Below are 17,590 nucleotides of genomic sequence, written 5' to 3'. Positions count from 1 at the left end.
ATTGAGTATTCTAAGTATTGAGGTTTCTCAGTGTTGAGGATTCTAAGCAATGAGGATTGTATGCATTGAGGATTTTATGCATTTAGGGTTCTAAACTAAGCACTGAGGATTCTGAGCATTGAGGGTGCAAAGCGTTGAGGTTTCTAAGCATTGAGGTTACTAAAAATTAAGGTCTCTAAGCTATAAAGTTTCTAATCATTGAGGATACTAAGCATTGAGGTTACTAAAAATTAAGGTTCTATGCATTGAGTTTTTTATGCATTGTGGATGCTAAGCATTGAGGATTCTAAGCTTTGAGTATTACAAGCATTGTGGATTCTAAGCATCGAGGAATCTAAGCTAAGCATTGAGGATGCTAAGGATTGAGGTTTCTAAGCATTGAGTGTTCTAAGGTTTGAGGATTTCAAGCTAAGCATTGCTGTTGGTAAGCATTGAGGTTTCTAGGCATTGAGGATTCTTAGCATTGAGGATGCTAAGCATTGAGGATTCTAAGCATTGAGGATTCTAAGCATTGAGGATTCTAAGCTAGGCATTGAGTATTCTAAGCATTGGGGATGCTAATCATTGAGGATTCCCAGCACTGAGGATTCTAAGCTAAGCTTGTAGGATTCTAGGTATTGAAGATTCTCAGAGTTGACGATTCTAAGCAATGAGGATTCTATGCATTGAGGATTTTATGCATTGAGGGTTCTAAACTAAGCACTGAGGATGCTGAGCATTGAGAGTGCAAAGCACTGAGGTTTCTAAGCATTTAGGTTACTAAAAATTAAGGTCTCTAAGCTATGAGGTTTCTAATCATTGAGGATACTAAGCATTGAGGTTTCTACGCATTAAGGACTCCATGCATTGAGTATTTTATGCATTGAGGATGCTAAGGATTGAGGTTTCTAAGCATTGAGTGTTCTAAGCTTTGAGGACTTTAAGCTAAGCATTGCGGTTGGTAAGCATTGAGGTTTCTAGGCATTGAGGATTCTATGCTTTGAGGATTCTTAGCATTGAGGATGCTATGCATTGAGGTTTCTGAGTATTTCAGATTCTGAGCATTGAGGATTCTAAGCTAAGCATTGAGGGTGCTAAGCAATGAGGATTCTCAGCATTGAGGATGCTAAGCACTGAGGATTCTCATCATTGAGGATTCTCAGCATTGAGGTTTCTAAGCATTAAGAACTTTAAGCATTGAGGATTCTAAGCATTGATCATTCTAAGCATTAAGGACTCTATGCATTGAGGTTTCTAAGCTTTAAGGGTGCTAAGCATTGAGGTTTCAAAGCAATAAGGTTTCTCAGCATTGAGGATTCTAAGCAATGAGGATTCTAAGCATTGAGGATTCTGCGCATTGAGGTTTCTAAGCTAAACATTGAGGATGCTGAGCATTGAGGATGCAAAGCATTGAGGATTCTAAGCATTGAAGTTTCTAAGCACTGAGGACTCTATGCTTTGAGGTTTCTAAGCATCGAGGTTTCTAAGCATTGAGGATTCTAAGCATTAAGGACTCTATGCATTGAGGTTTCTAAGCACTAAGGAGTCTATGCTTTGAGGTTTCTAAGCATTTAGGTTTCTAAGCATTGAGGATTCTAATCATTGAGGATGCTAAGCTAAGCATTGAGGATGCTAAGCATTGAGGATTCTAGGCACTGAGGATTCTAAGCATTGGGGATACGAAGCTACGCAGTGAGGGTGATAAGCATTGAGGTTTCTAAGCATTAAGGACTCTATGCATTGAGATTTTTAAGCATTGATGATGCTAAGCATTGAGGATTTTATGCTTTGAGAATGCAAAGCAATGAGCTCTCTAAGCATTGAGGATTCTAAGCATTGACGATTCTAAGCACTGAGGATTCTAAGCATTGAAGATTCTAAACTAAGCATTGAGGTTTCTAAGCAATGGGAATTCTAAGCAATGAGATTTCTAAGCTAAGCATTGAGGTTGCTTAACATTGAGTAAGCTAAGCATTGGGGTGTCTAAGCATTAAGGACTCTATGCATAGTGTTTTCTAAGCATTGAGGATTCTAAGCTGTGCATTGAGGATGCTAAGCATTGATGTTTCTAAGCATTGAGGTTTCTAAGCATTGAGGTTTCTAAGCATTGAGGATTCTCTGTTAAGCATTGGAATTCTAAGCATTGAGGATTCTATGCATTGATTGTTCTAAGCCATTGAGGGATCTAAACATTGAGTGTTCTAAGCATTGAGGATTCTAAGTAAAGCATTGAGGCTTCTCATCATTGAGGATTCTTTGCAGACTTGTTTCCCTATCCTTCGCTATAGGTATGCTTTTGTTTCATCAGGTATTAGTTCACTTGGTTGTTTTTTAGTTGCATCATATGGAATATTAGTCAAATGTGTGTAGAATTTCCATCTGCCTTCAGAATTTGGGATTTTGGGATCTGCCCCAAAATGATTTATAGAACCTGACATTCTAATTTCTTGGAGTTAAGGGGCTGGGGGAATAACCCAGAAAAAGAATAACGAGAATATCCATCTTTAGTAGGATGTTAAACTGTACTATGTCTGGATGCTTTGTACATGTATTGGTCTCTGCAGTCATTTCTAATCATTCTGATTCATTGGTGAGTGAATTCATAAAACTCATCCACTAAGGGATGTTTCCAAGCAACTTGGAGCCTGGAATACCTTCACCCAGCTTTGATGGTAGAAAGCAGTTAACCAAGGTGATTTGTAACATTCACTTCTTTGCCATGAGGACCATTGATAACGCATATCGTGTAAGTGTATTTAAGGGAGGGTTATCTCTCTGATAATTCTGGAAAACAGCAGTGGGCCCTGTCAGACTAGGTAAGCTGCCTCTGCATTAAGATGTGTCTCTTTGAGTAGGATTTTGCCAAATGCAGGGTCAGGAAATAAGGAGGAGGTGGGGTAAATGGAGGAGCATAGTATTACATCGTGGAGTAACTGAAAATGTGACAACTTGGGGAAAGATTTTGGGTGGGGAGCGGAGGAAAGTGACCAACACAGGTTCTGCCTCAGAGCAGTCTCAAGTTTTCGGTGATCTCAGTATTTGAAGTTGTTTTTTTTTTTCCTTCTCCTTGAATATATTTGATGTACATCACACCATATCCTGTCTTTGTCAGACTTTGTTTAACTAGGCAGCCTTGGGCAGTTCAGATGTATCCAAGGCAGGATGCAGCCGTGATACACGCAGCAGAACTGCGTTTGATGCTCTTTTTTACACATCATTTGACTCTCAGAATATGCTGTAGAGGTCACACATAATGAAGTTGGGTGGGAATGTTGGCTTTCTTTGTTTATCTCTTATGTCCAGGGGGTAAACTTGAACCTTTGATCTGTGCAGCTCTCATGATAAAGTCATGTTGTATTTAGGAATAAGGGGGAGTGGAGGGAAGGCCTATGTTTTGTGGGCTCTGGCTTGGGGCTGATAGGATGAGAGGTATGCAGAGGCACAGCCAGAATCATTCCAGTCAAGACCTGGATCTAGGTTGAATTTGTCACACGCTCTTTATGATTCCCTTTGACTCCTAATGAAATCCCAGTCTTGTGTCATTTCAAAACCTTGTTCCCTTTCAAACGCTGTGGCCCAAATAGCAGCTTGACAATGCATAGAATTTTAACCCATGTCAGGGCATCTGGAAGTGCACTTCATTTCCCTTCTGTGCCTCTTTTTATGAGGCGAGACATTGATTTGTTAACGGGGTTTCATTCTTTTATTTCAGATTGATCTTTCCCCAACTGATGTCATGATTTCTAACTTCCAAATCAGATAAAATCAAGAGGAAGATCCCTGCAATAGGCAGGAGATTAAGCAACAAGTTAGCAGTACTGTAGGAACAAAGCTCTTATTTTCATGCATATATCCACAGTTAAAATGAATAAAGAGAAGGGAAGGTGGGAGGTGGTTGATACGTTAGATTTATTACTCAAAGGGTTTTTGCTCCATGTTTTGCAAGAGGCATCAGTGCCTTTAATCTCTCATCTCTGGTTTTGTTAGTGGCACGTTATATCCTGGCCATGTCAGAATGTAGCACAGAGTAATGAGACAAGATCTGTTGGATGGGGCTTTATGTAGCACGAAAAGGTTCCTCTGCTCACTCTTTTTATTATTTACATTCCCAGTGAAGGTTACGTGTCATGTGGGCTTTGCAGAGATAAATGGGTAACCTGAGCTTTCTGGCAGCTTCCCCAGGACTTGGGGAGGATTCAGTGTAAGGACTGACTTGGGGATTTTGAAGCATCAAACTCAGTTCTGGGCCCTGAAGGAAACATAGAAGAACATGTGTCTCGGTGTCCTGAGGAGGTGCAGTGTAGCACAAGGTGGTATCAAGGGGCTCTGGACCAAAATTACACTTCAGAACAGTAGGTGTGTCCCAGAGCAGATCAGCAGGACTGGGGTGGCTTCATCAGCACTGCTGTTATGGGGCATAGTGAATCAAGAATGAAGTGTAGCAGCTCAGCTAAGTGCAGAAATCTTGACTATTGCCGGCCAGTTGGTGCCCGGAGATGTGATTTTGGCATTGCAAATATACCTGTCAGGAGGGGAGTGAAGCTTAGAAAGGGAGTTTTAAGTGGAATAGAGATGTTTCCCCACCTGGATCCTATGGATCCACTATTTCCTGGGGTTTAAAATCAGGACTCTCTAGAAGCTTTTGTCACGTTGAATGTTAGACAGAGGTTTATCAGTCTTGAGGAGAGCAGAATTCACATCTCTGCCAGTCTCACAGTATCCTCAATTAGCTGAATTGTGGCAAACCTTCCATTTCTGAGATGTGAAGACCCTTTCTTGTGGTTTTGTTTTCTCATAGAGTAACTGAAGAAAGAATCGCTCAATTAACATGCTGCATGCTTTCCCAATGTATAGAAGAGACAGGAGTTAAAGCCGTTTTCATCAGTTGCAAGGGAGCATGTTTTATTTTGCTTTGTGCTATTTACAGCTGTTGTCCATTAGGAGTCCTCAAGAGCCTCATTCTCAACTACAACAACACAGTCCCATAAGTTTAGCTCAGCAATGAGCCTGCAAAACAGCACTAAATCATGATGATGGGAGAAAGAAGAAAATGTTTGGAAATAGCAAAATGCAACTGATGCCTTTGTGAAAAGTAGTTTTTGCTTGTTGCTGTTTTAAAGCATTACTAAGGTAGACTGTAATGCACAGCATCTAGCTGGAGCTGAATAGAGGTTGTTTTCTAATATATATATGTTTTTGTAATAAAAAGTAAGCAGAACTCCTAGTATGTCTCTATTGGCTGAAGGGATCTTTTACAGTCCATTAGCGCCTTGGGCACTAATGTATACACAGCAGTGAAAATATACTAATCTCAGGGTAAGGTGCAAGAATGATAAAGGAAAAATAAAGATTAGTACACGGCTATTGAATAGCAGAGTTCTGGTTGCTTTACTGGACCACAGTATGATTGCTCTGTATGAATTCGAGTGGAGACTCTGGTCATGCCCATCAAATGCCTATGAATGGGAAGGGGTGAATGTGGGATTGTTTCCAGACCTGTCTACATCCTTGCACAGGAGTTGGACCAAGTGACCTTTAAGGATCCTTTCCAACTCAAAAGGTTCTGTGATTCCACCTCTGTGTTTCACATTAATTGAGTAATGATTTGTAAAGCTGTTAAAAAACTGAAGGACTTTAGTACAGCTTTGGGAGCTGAGGACATAGAAGCATAACTTGCTAAATCAGCGTTTGCTTACAAGGATGCTCAGATGATACCTTTGATTGTTTTCTGTCCCTTTACTAGAGAGCCTGTGCTCTGACAGAGCTGCAAAAAACATCATGGCATCGTTGTGATTCCCTGTCAGATAGTGGCTTCCACTAAAGCAAATGTGTCAGGTTGATTTGTGACAGCAGCCTGAGATTGTGAACATTCACAGAAGGATAATTTTAAGACACATCATTGCTTTGTCCTTTTCTTTTATTCTCTATGCTTGGCAGGTGTCTACCTCTGTCTTCTTCCCTTGGCCCATCTGTGGATTTTGCTCAACACAGATGGGATTTTCAAACAATCTGCTGTCAAATTTGGTCTCTTCTGAGCATGTGTATACAGAGAGCTTTTGGAGACGTGTAACTAGGCCAAATGAGGGTGCTTTTTCATGGGAATGGCAAATAACGTATCTGATAGCAAGACAATTTTCTCTGCCAAATTGCTAGTCTGCTTTGCAACAGGGGTTCATTAGGCTCTGTCCATGAACTGTTTAGTAAGATTCTCTCTTAAAAAAAAAAGTTGGCATCGTATCTCTGCAGCTTCTGTGCATAACATCTCCATGCCTTTGCTTTGTTTTACAGACAGTCGTCCTTATGTCTTTCTGATGGCCCGTGTTCATCCTGGTGAAAGCAACGCCAGCTGGGTGATGAAGGGGACCCTGGAGTTCCTTGTGAGCAGTGATCCCATTGCTGATCTCCTGAGGAAATGTTTCATTTTCAAGATTGTCCCCATGCTCAACCCTGATGGAGTCATCAATGGCAAGTGCGTTGTAGTAACATACTTATTGTGAATTTTCACTGGGTTTACCTGCAGGCTTTACTGCTGTATACTTAGCAGGCCTAGTCTTCAGTGTTTTGGGCCAGAATTCCTGTTGCCTTTTGCCTTGTGTTTTATTCATCCTGTGATCAGTCCTGTAAGGAGAATGTAAGTCCTGGATACAGCCCAGTGTGCTGTCTCGTGTGCATCAGATATTCATGGTTCTGTACTGTGTGGGGCCGTAAGGTGTCCCAACTGACTGGTGAAGTATTAGCGATAGCAGACAAACTGAATCTTACTTGCTGAATGGAAAGTTATCTATTCTGCCAAATCAGCAGGGCAAACTTTATCTGCAAGCTGATATATCTGGGAATAACTGGCTTTAATTAATGCTTTATATAACCTGAATGGGGGAAAGATGTAAGGATCTATTAAATGCTCGTATCTTTATGGAAATGTTTCCGTATAATGAAACTCCCTCCTTCTCCTATCTCCTTTACTCTGTTTCCTCCCACATGCTTCTGAAGAGATTCCAAGTCTTTCTGAGCTTATGAATATACCAGTTTCTTTTTGCATTCTTCAGAGCTGCCTTTACATTGCTCCTACCCACATCATCACTACAACCATTCATCTGGTTTCAGGTCAGGTTGTGCTGATCCGGTGCTGAAGAAACAGGGTAAAGACCTTAAGCAAATCTTGAGCTTATTTGGTCCTAATCTAATTCCTTTCTGTTGTGGTCTGGGCTTCAGCAGAGGGCAGCTTGGAGTGTTCTTAGCCTCTGGTCTGCGACTATGAGCATAGTTTTTTGTGTTCCTGTTCTCCCCAGGACATGAGTGTGTTGTAGTTTAGGCTGTTCAGGGGAGCTGGATGCTGCCCCCGAGTATTGGAAGCTTCTGCTGGCACCAAATGTTTCCTTGATTCTTCCAGACAGCAGAAGCAAAAATGAAAGATTGTGGCTTTCTGTTTTTCCTTTCACTCTGCTTAATTAAAGTTTCCAGCAGATGGAGGGCTGGAGGGAATGTCTGACCTTTTTTCTCCAGCTGTCAGGAGTGAGCATAGCAGAGGAAGGGTCCTCAGGAGGGACAGTGTGGCTTTTGGTGACACCTGGAATGAAGGGTACTGTCTGAGCTCATATCACACAGGAACGTGTGGAGCTTCCACTGTAGTTCAACCTGGTGATGAGTAGGAAAGTTTGGTGTGGGATAGGAGCAGAGGTCCAAGGACTTGGCTATGGCTCTGTAGCTAAGCATGAAGCCTGGGGAAGGGAGAGAACCATTCCATCATGCTCCAATTTAAATGCTGTGCTGTGGGGCCTCCCATGGCTCTGTTGCTCTTGCTTCTTCCCATGTGCTTTTTCAGTGGACTGAGGTGTTCCTGCACAGAAAGAAAAGCTTCTTTTCTTGGCCTAGAGTTTATTGGCAGCTTTTTGGAGATGACTTTTAGTCCCTTGCTGCATGTGGAAGCACATGCAGGTTTCTTTGTCCATTAATGTTCTACTTCATCTAGGTTTAAGTGCTGTATTAAACTCTGTTGTCATTCAAATCACTGCCACAAAGGGAAGCTCTTTTTCCAGGAAAAGGGTCTGTAGGCCATTATTGACTGAGTAGCTGTAAACAGGTCCATACTACTTACTTTTAGGTCTCTGTAGCACATTTCAGGAAGCCACTTATTTGCCTTGAGATTTACAATCACGACTGAATGTGTCAAATCCACTGTTTATTTTGAATCATCACTCATTTCGAATCTTCATGCTTTGAAAGTGCATCTTCTGTACTACCCATCCATCCTTCTGTTATCTGGTATTAATCCTGCTCTAGTCTCGTTACCTCGGTATCTTTATATTTAAAAAAGGGTTGAATTCTTTTCTGTTGGCAGTTCTTTTGAAGCTCCTCACTCTCTCCCTCCTCCCCAGTCCTGTGTGCTGGGGTGTGCATAATGCTTCCCTGCCCGTCACAAAGATGAATGCCATCGCACGGTTACAAAGGATTTCTTCCAGCAGCCCAGCTGTGCCCCTTCCCCAGCTGACTCCCTGCTGCAGGCACAGCTCAGTGGAAGAGTGCTCATCCCAGCAGGATACCGTGCAATCACACTTCGAGAGCCTTGTGCAGCAACAAGACGATCAGGGCCTTGGTATTTGCTTTGGTTAATGTGATCTGAAAGTTGCATGCAGAGAATGTTCCTCTGTCACAGATATGATGGCAGTAATGTGATTATGCTCTGACTGTGTGTGGCTGAGCTAGGAAACAGCCTTCCCTTTCACTCCCTTTCACATCAGTCAGTACTATGAGGATTTATTCCTGTCTGTCAGTGATGGAGAGAGTTGAGTCCTGTTGCTGATGCTAAATGAAGGTAGTGGTGATGCAAGCATGTCTGTATGAGTAAGGCTGTCATCACATAAAAATAAAAATCACTACCCAATATCACATATAATTTGAGTTTGTTCAATCCAGAGAGTACTGATGAGCAGTTGTGTTCTGTGCGACTGTTCTCATGGAATCATTAAGGTTGGAAAAGAAGTCTGTCATCTGGTCCAACCGTCCGCCTACAACCAGTATTGCCCAGTAAACCGTGTCCTGAAGTACCACATCTCCATGTTTCTTTAAGGTCTCCAATGGATGGTGACTCCACCTCCCTGGGCAGCCTTTGCTCTGTCCTGAATAGCAGTCAGATGTAGGGTTTGTCAAATAAATTTCAGCTGATCTGGTAGTGGCTATATATTTTAATGTTAGACACTACTTTTTATTAAGTGCATCCTGTGTGTTGTCACACAGTAGTGTTTGACCACTGCTGGAAATGGGATGCTGCCTCTGATAGATGTATGGTCTGACCTGATATAGTTATTTGTGTGTTTTTTTTCTTCTTTACAAGTAAAAGTAGTCTTAATCTCCAAGAACGGTGCTATAAGATGGTCCAAAGTGACAGGCATTAAATTACTAAAGGGAAAGTGTCCTTGTAGGCTGATTATCTTGCGAAGGCTGTTCTGTGAAAACCCAAGGTATTGGTTGGTGTTCAGCTGACTGTTTTCTCTCATCCCTTTATCGTCTTTTTAAATTAAATCGCGGATTAACAGGAAAGCTAGAGAAGGAATTCCATTCTACACAGCGGTGGAGAATCCATGAAGGAGCACAGCACTTTGATTAGGAAACTGCTGAGTTATACTGGGTGAGTGAGAGACCCGTGCTTTGTTCCTGGCTCTGCTGTTGATGAAGTATGTGACCTTGAGCATTTCCCCCTCCTTTTTTTTTCTTTCCCCTGAGTTTTCTTCCTGGGAGGATGAAATAATGACACACCACAACCTTCACACAGCTTGAAATGAGTGAAATATGTGTACCAGGAGCATTTTCTCTTCAATCTAGTTCTTCTGATTCATCCACTAAAACCAGGGTCAGGAAAGGAACTTGTAAAAGCTTATGACAGCACAAACAGTTCTGTTACAAAGAAATACCCAGCACTGTTGGCTGTTCACACTGTTCCACATAAGCTCATTACCACACAGTGGAGCAACAAGTTGCCTGTGCACCAACACTTCTCCATGCAGTTGTGTACCATCTTGTGACCTGCTTTTAGGCTGTCTTCTCTGTGCACATGCTACATACCCTTCTGTCAACAGCTTGTGTATGCAGCCATTCCTCAGTGTCTGCTCACACCTGCATATCTTCTGCACCCACGTACCTGGTGCTCCCATGTGTATGTTAGCAGTCACAACGTGGTAGTCAGCATTTTGTGGGGATTTTTTTGGCTGGACTTCTTCAGAGTCTGCAGTTTCATATAAATATTGCTATTTATTACCCCTGAATTTAGGGTTATTAATTATATCAGTATAACCTAATTTATATCACCATAAACAGCAATAATAAATAGTGCCAAATGCTAACGCGCAGTGCTTGCCAACCGTGCCCGTGTTTAATGAGTGCTTCCCCCCCACTTCCCAGAAGTATTAAATTAAAAATGATTCGGCCTTGCGATATGATTGATCAAACAAGAGGTGGAACTCCTAGATAAGTGCTTTTGTTTTAAAGAATATTTCATCTTCAGACTGCCCATGCACTGTCTATTATGAGCATCCACAGGTCTTGAACTGCCCAATCTCTCTCTTCCAAGTTCATGTCTCTCTCCTCCATTGCCACCTTCTTCCTTTTTCTTTACTCCCTTTCATGTTTCCTCTTTCTTCCCTTCTGTCTGCCCTTTTCTCGCTTTCCTTTCCCTACTGTTGAATCAAAGAAGCTTTTCAATGAGAGGAACTTGATGTGTTTTTGTAAATGAATTGAACCAATCAGTGGAGATGGGAGCCGGTGAGTCTATTTTGGTAAAGGAAGATTAATTTTTTTGGAAGCAGTGTGACTTCTTCGAAGGCATGGGGTAACCATAGTAGCTGTTAGGAAGAGGAAATCCTGATTTGCATTTTGGATTATAGCCATGGACTATTCTTTATCTGGTTTAAAAACACCCTGTTCCCTTCTGCACCTGCCTTCCCACAACACAGGCTGAGTAAGCTTTGCTGCTGCTTATAGGTAAGGCAGGTGAGCTGGGCTTTTTGTTTGTTTCTCTTTATTGATATTCACTCTCACTTTAGTCAGGCTGTTTGTTCCATCCTGTTTTACTTACAGGGCTTTGTTTATTGCGCCCTGGAATCCAGCAGAGAAAAGCTTTAACTCTGACAATTACAGAAATGGAGAGATAGAAACGTCCTCTGAAAGCCCTTTCAGAACACATTTCTATTGCATGCTCTCAGAAGGGAAACTATTAACTATTAATGTTTCCCACTTACTTTTTGAAACAAGGGCCTTTTTTTTTTCTTTTCTTTTTTTTTTGAAGGATACTTGTAGGAAGAACAGAAGCAAGCTAGTTCTTCTACCCAAAAGCATTATCTGTGTATATAACTTCTATTTCCTCCTATATTATTGTGCACTCTCCTGCACTGAGACATTTTGTTCTCCACGTAGTCAGAGGCAGAGCTGGACATAGACAGCAAACAAGCTAAGGGCCGCACTTGAGGACTCACTTGATGACCCAGAACTGCATCCTTGAGGATTAAATCTTGAAGTAGAGGCACACAAAGCCATGTGGCTGTAGACATCCCTCCTACTCTCCCTTCCCTTCTCTTGTTTGCTTCTCTCTGATCAGAGGGTTAAAGAGGAGTTGAATTCTCAGAATCTAGTCTTGCATATCTAAATGGATGCCATGCACTTTGCAAGCACAATTTAAGGGGTCTCTCCAGACTAGCTGATGTGTGATGCGTGCATTTCTTTAAGGATAGTGCCAACGGTAGTTGGGTAGATGCGTGTGGAAGAACATTTTTGCATAAGATTCAGTCCTTACTCATTTAGAATGGCTGTGCTCTGAGCTCTGTGTTATAAGGTGGTCTATTTGCAAGCGCTGACTCGGGACCTCAGAGCAGATGAAAATGCCATGTCTGAGGAATGCTTGTACTGCATCTGGAATGTGGCTCAGGGAAGTGCTATGAACTGTGGGTGAACTTTCTTTGAGTGCAGTAGATGGTTCTTATCTAAGTGCTGCTCTCTTGCCTCTGGTGTTGCCTCAGCTGTCCCCATAAAGAGGACAGTGATCTTGCACTGGTGGTGAGGCATAACTGGTGAAAATGTGCTTCTTGTTGGCCATCACGGTCTTCTCAGCAGGCCGTCCTGAGAATTTTGGGTGCTTGTTCTTTAGTTCTAGTGAAGAGGGTCTAAGACCACTTATACTTCTTCAAGGCAAGCAGCCTTATTGTTCCTGATAGTCTCAGCAGATTCCCTATAGCAGAAGCCCATGATTTGGAAGGTTAGATCTATAGGATGTGAGGTAATGGCCTCAATTTGCACCAGGGTAGGTTCAGGTTGGATATTAGGCAAAATTTCTTTTTAGAAGGAATGGTGGTGTGTTGGAACAGCTGCCCAGGGAGGTGGTGGAGTCACTGTCCCTTGAGGTGTGCAGGAACCGTGGAGATGTGGCGCTGAGGGATGTCACTGGGCATGGTGGGGATGGGCTGATAGCTTGGCTAAATGGTCTTTCCAACCTTAATGAGTCTATGATGCTATGAAATCTGGCTAGTACATGAACAACATAAGATAAAATATGGGTATGTGATTCTTTAAGTCTTTGCAGCTTCTCCCTTGGTGGACCCAGAACCAGAGTCTGATCCTCCACCAAACTCTTCTCAGTACATCAGTATGCTGTGGGAGATGACCCTATTTCAGACAAAGCCTTTGCCCTGTGCTAACATGGCAGTCCATCCTTGGCTCTCCTATGGTAAACCTCTGTTGGCACGCAGCTACACCCCAGGACTCCTGACAGCACTTCTAATGCAGTATTGTTTATTCCTTCCTTTATCAGCTGGAGCTGTTGGGCTCCCCTGAGTTATTAGATCTATTCGCTCATTGTCAGTGTTTCCTCCTTTGTAAATATGTCCCCATATGTCTCTGCTCCTGAGGAATATGCTTTCTTTTCTATTTACTGCTTTTCCCAGGCACCCACCTCCTCATTGCTCTATCCACCCAGTGGCCCAATAACAGCCACAGAGATAAATAAGCAACATAACTCTTCCTAGCTATTGTTGTTATTGTTGTTGTTGCCGCCCTGCATAGTAATACATATAATAACAAGGAAACAAATCTTATTACTAAAGTAATTACAATAAATAAAAAGCTGAGAAGGGAGATGAAGGAAGGGTCTGTCAGGGGAGTGATTGCAGTAGGGGTTTTTAAAATTTAATTTACTCGAGATGTTCTTTGCTGCTTTATTGATACCCTGCTGAGGGGGCTGCGACTAATTAGCAACCAGCTGTTGTTCTAACACACCCTCACCTAATTTATTGTTTCGTCAAGTCTCTAAAATAGGAGTCTGTCTGCTATCGTTGTCTGTGGGACTCGGCACCAGTCTCATGTCAGCAGTTGGTTTTATTGCTTGGTGCTTCTGTTTTCTGAAAGCTGAGTAGCTGAGACTTTGGGTGCTTTGCTGCCTTTCCTTTTATTTTCCAGCACTTTCCATGCGCTTTCAGGAGGTCGGGCAGGAGAATACGCTCAGTCTCTTGAATTATAAGAGCTTGTCCCAGAGTCCAGAGGCCTGTTATTATAACAGGCCAACACAATGCTAGATTCTGGTAAATTGCCCAGAGGGCTGTGCCACTGTTTGTATGCCTTGGTAGAGACCAAAAAAGACCTCACAGAGGAGGTCTGGCATAGATAGGGCCAAGGGTTTCTTAATATGTAATGTCTATGATCTTGTTCTCTTGCTTGTCAATATCCTATGGAAGTGCTGTACTATTGTTTGCCTTTGGAGAAAACAGTATCATGTCTAAACATCCACAAAAACGAATTAGTTAATGGTCATTTTAAGAACAGGGGGGACCAAATGCATTGTCTCTTGTTTCTTTGGTCTTCCAGTCCCAAAAGCACGCACAGTGTTTGCTCTGAAACAGTAAAGGTTCCCCCCATGAGGTGCCTGCAGCTCCCTCGATGCTTTCATACCCAATCTGTTCAGATTAGTCAAGGTCACTTGGGAATTTCACTGCACTTGAAGATTACTTGATATGAGCTCAGTGATATTAATGTCTTGGACTACTAAACAATTCAGCTTTAAGCCTCAGAAATTATTCCATTTTATATGGCTACTACCTTGTATTTTCAAGGTAGCATGAATATTAGATATGAACACGATGTTCCGTGGGCTCAGAAAGGAATTATTTTTGTTCAGCATTCATGTCTAGTCTCCTGACTGACAACGGGAGTTCATAATCAGATGTCTGCGCTCCTTTGACAGTTCTAAGAGCCAGGAGGCTGATGTACAAAGCTAGCTTTTAGTAAAGTTAATGAGTTGATTGAATTATATTCTTATTTGCATTAGTTTGAGTGTGTATGATTATCTTTTGTTTGTTATTATGCTCATTTAAGTCCATTTGGTAATATATTATTCCCATAGCAATTGTGCCTGTGCTAGGCTCTGTGCAGACAGGCAAGGACCAGCTTGTCTCTTGTTAGGAGCTGATCCAATACTGGCACAGCGTGCTTTAGAATTGGCAAGAACAAAGAGGATACTGGGGTGCTGGCTAATGGATCTGTTGTGAAGGCTAATCCATTTTCTCATGATGTGCTTTATGGAGGTGGAAGCTTTTGTAGTTACTGCTTTCCTTCACTGTTTCTTCTTAGGATGGGGGGGAGAATCTCACTGCCGTGACTTCTTCAGCCACCCAGGGAAGATTTGTGAGGTTCAGTATCATCAGTGAAGGGACTGGAGAACGCTGTAAGATGAGGGATTTCTTTATGCTTTCTTGAAATTGTCAGGATGCACCTGCAAACCCTGAACCCAGTTCACCCCATAGTTAAACACTACAATGAGATGTCACACAGATACTAACGAACTTGGATTTTGCATCTGATTCCTGGTTGTGGTAGGCATGGAGTACCGACATAAATGCTGAATGTACTGGGTAGAAGCTCATGTCATGAGTGCAAGGGCTAGTTTTGATCACTTATCTCAAGACCAACTCATCTTACCCAAGTTAATGCCTTTTGGAAGCTACAGATTCAGACTTGGAGTTGTTATTCATGGGATGGGAAAAAAGTCCACAAAATGAAATTGTAAAAACTTCACTTTTATAGATGCAATGAAGAATGTCCAATACTTTACTGCAATATCCACACTACCTGGAAAGCTGAAATTGCCTGGGAATGAAGATTATTGTCTCTCATAATATACCTTCATATATTACTGTGTAATAAATCGAGCAGTATTTCTTTCACCCTGCAAACTGGACATCCCTGGAGTTCCAAGTGACATTTCAAATTTTATACGACCATTCAGTCCCTTTTAAGTATTAAAACACATCATTTTTTGTGATATATGCACAGAAGTTCTTTCTAAAAGCATATGAATAAAAAAACTTGGAGCTTAGTTATGCAAAGGTAGAGCTGCCTTACTGCGTGTTGGCTTTTAAATGTCTCTGTTTAGTTAGCTCGGTATTTTAGCTACTACTGTTCTTTAACATCTCTGTTTCTGTGTTTCTTTTCCGCTCTTCCCTGCCCTCTGTTTCATTTGAATAACAGATTCAATTGAATAACAGCTGGCAAAGTACAGTGGTAGGAGAGCAGATATGTGACTGCCTTGGGTTGGAGAAATGGGCTGGCAATTGGAAAATGGTGTTTTAAAAAATGGGACAAAGAGGCATAACAACAAAAATAAGCTTCATCTGGAAGCCTGTATTTTCAAAATTGCTTGTTCAAAAATGCACCCACAGACGACCAGCTGAGGTTGAATAGTTCACCTGTGTACATGGTTCATATGATTGCACATGCAATTAGGGTAATTACACGGGCAAATTTTACCCCAGTAGTTTGAGCAAATTGTCACCTTAATTTCCGAAACCAGCTGCATGTCCCAGGGAAGCAGCAAGAGAATGAAAAACAGAAAATTAAGTTGATGCTGGAATGACAAAGAGTGGGAAATCAAAACCTCTCCTGTGACCTGAAAGACAGCACTGCTGGGAGTCAGGGAAAAAAAAGTCAGCCACACTTCTAATGCTGTAAAGCGTTGGAGTCTTAAAGGGATAGAAAAATGAAGAGCTTTTTGAAGTCATCTGGCCCAGAATTTGAGCTGGAGGAAACAATATGAAACAAAAAGAAGAGGGTGAGATGGGCAGCAAAGGGGGCTTCAGTAATGATGACCTTGTGTCTGTATGCACTGTAGAACTACGAAGTTGGTATTTGAACACACCCCAGCTCGGTGATGTTGTGATCCTGTTAGGAACCTTCAGATTAGCACGGTGATACTTCATTGCATGGGAATAGTGATTATTTTGGCATTAAGTTGCTGTAGAGATCTTGCTGTGTTCAGAGCTCAGCCACTCTTCCTTGTACTGTTAGAACTGGCTTGTAAATTCCACAGGTGGATGTGTCCCTGTACGAGGTGCTTAAATATTCCATTACATTCGATAGAGCCTCTTCTGCGTTGTTTGCTTGAGGAAGTAGAGCACAGTGAGGAAGTGGTAGTGGACAATACAGTCTAGATCCTAAACCACCTTTTGGGTCGCTTTGATTTGTCTCCAAAAATGATAAGTACTTAAGGTATAGTTATTATAGTTGAAGAAGTCCTATTACTCCTACTCCTGTAAAGTTATTATGCAGTGACAACGTTCTGGGTGAGTACAGGGGTTCTTTCTATGTATATCACATGGCATCTCAGATGGTAATGTTTCTTTATCTCCCATATCTCTAATTTTTCTCCCCTACATATTCAGAAGCTCAGCTTTTGATTAAAAAAAATCTATCCTCCATTTAAGGGGCACCTGGTCCCACTGAGCACCATCTAAAGCAAAACTTGCTTCCCAGGTCTATCTCTGGTCTGTGACGTTTCTACCAGTAGATAACAATGATAACAGTAATGTAAACTTTGAGGAACATTTTGCATATTCATTGTCTGGTAGTTTAAAGGCTTTTGTATTTTTTTTTAATGTAATTTAAAATATACATTAAAATTTTAAATTATATTAAAAAAAAAAAAAAAAGATTTAAAAAAAAGTGTCTATTTTTCTGTCATCCCCCAAATGGTTATGACACATAAGAGGATGTAAAGTGCAGAGCAGCTGAACAATCATAAACTATTTTAATACCACTTAAAAATGAGAAGAAGCAGGAAAAGAGGTTTGGGTATTAATGAAGTTTATTGCACTCGTCTGTCACTTCTACAGAGCATGATTGGGGTTTTAAATCCTTGCTCCAGTGACGTGGAAAAAAACGTGGTGGTCTTTCATCCAAGTCCCTTATAGATGTTATTCTGTCACAGAAATCTCTAGTACCACATTTGAGCTCACGGTGAATTCTATGCTCCAGTGGATGTAATGTTAAGCAAAGCAGTTCTGGATTATATTTGTGGTAGCAGAGCTGTAAAGCAGAGCCTGAAAGTGAAGTCAAGAGTTATAGGAGATTATGGCTGTTACATTTTATTTGAACTTTTTTAGGTGATTCAAGGTAAGATCCTTGGATTTAGGCTGAGATATCTGGGGAGTCAAGGCTGGAAAGACAGGCCATACTCTGTGGGTTAAACCATTTGCAAGGAATACCCAAACCTCTTTCTAGTTGACCTGTTTAGTGTCTCACTATAAACATATATTAACATTCAGTGTAGAAAGCTCACTGCTGAAGGCAGCAGAGGGGTGAC

General features: G+C 41.6%; 1 protein-coding gene across 1 annotated transcript in view; it reads left to right on the top strand.

Annotated features, from left to right (window-relative positions):
• Positions 1 to 6,249: 6,249 nt before the first annotated feature.
• Positions 6,250 to 17,590, top strand: part of LOC146753055 (cytosolic carboxypeptidase 4-like) — a 114,806-nt gene continuing 103,465 nt past the window's right edge. Inside the window, exon 1 of the mRNA XM_085530998.1 lies at positions 6,250 to 6,448. Coding sequence (XP_085387124.1) covers positions 6,291 to 6,448 — 158 coding nt within the window. The 5' untranslated portion in view covers positions 6,250 to 6,290. The remainder of the gene's footprint in view (positions 6,449 to 17,590) is intronic.

This window comes from Coturnix japonica, unplaced genomic scaffold, assembly GCF_054131305.1.
Source record: "Coturnix japonica strain WE unplaced genomic scaffold, WE-NBRP24 Scf040, whole genome shotgun sequence".
In the NCBI taxonomy this organism is placed as follows: Eukaryota; Metazoa; Chordata; class Aves; order Galliformes; family Phasianidae; genus Coturnix; species Coturnix japonica.
Note: the sequence above shows the minus strand (reverse complement) of the source record. Positions and strands in the feature narration are given on the sequence as shown.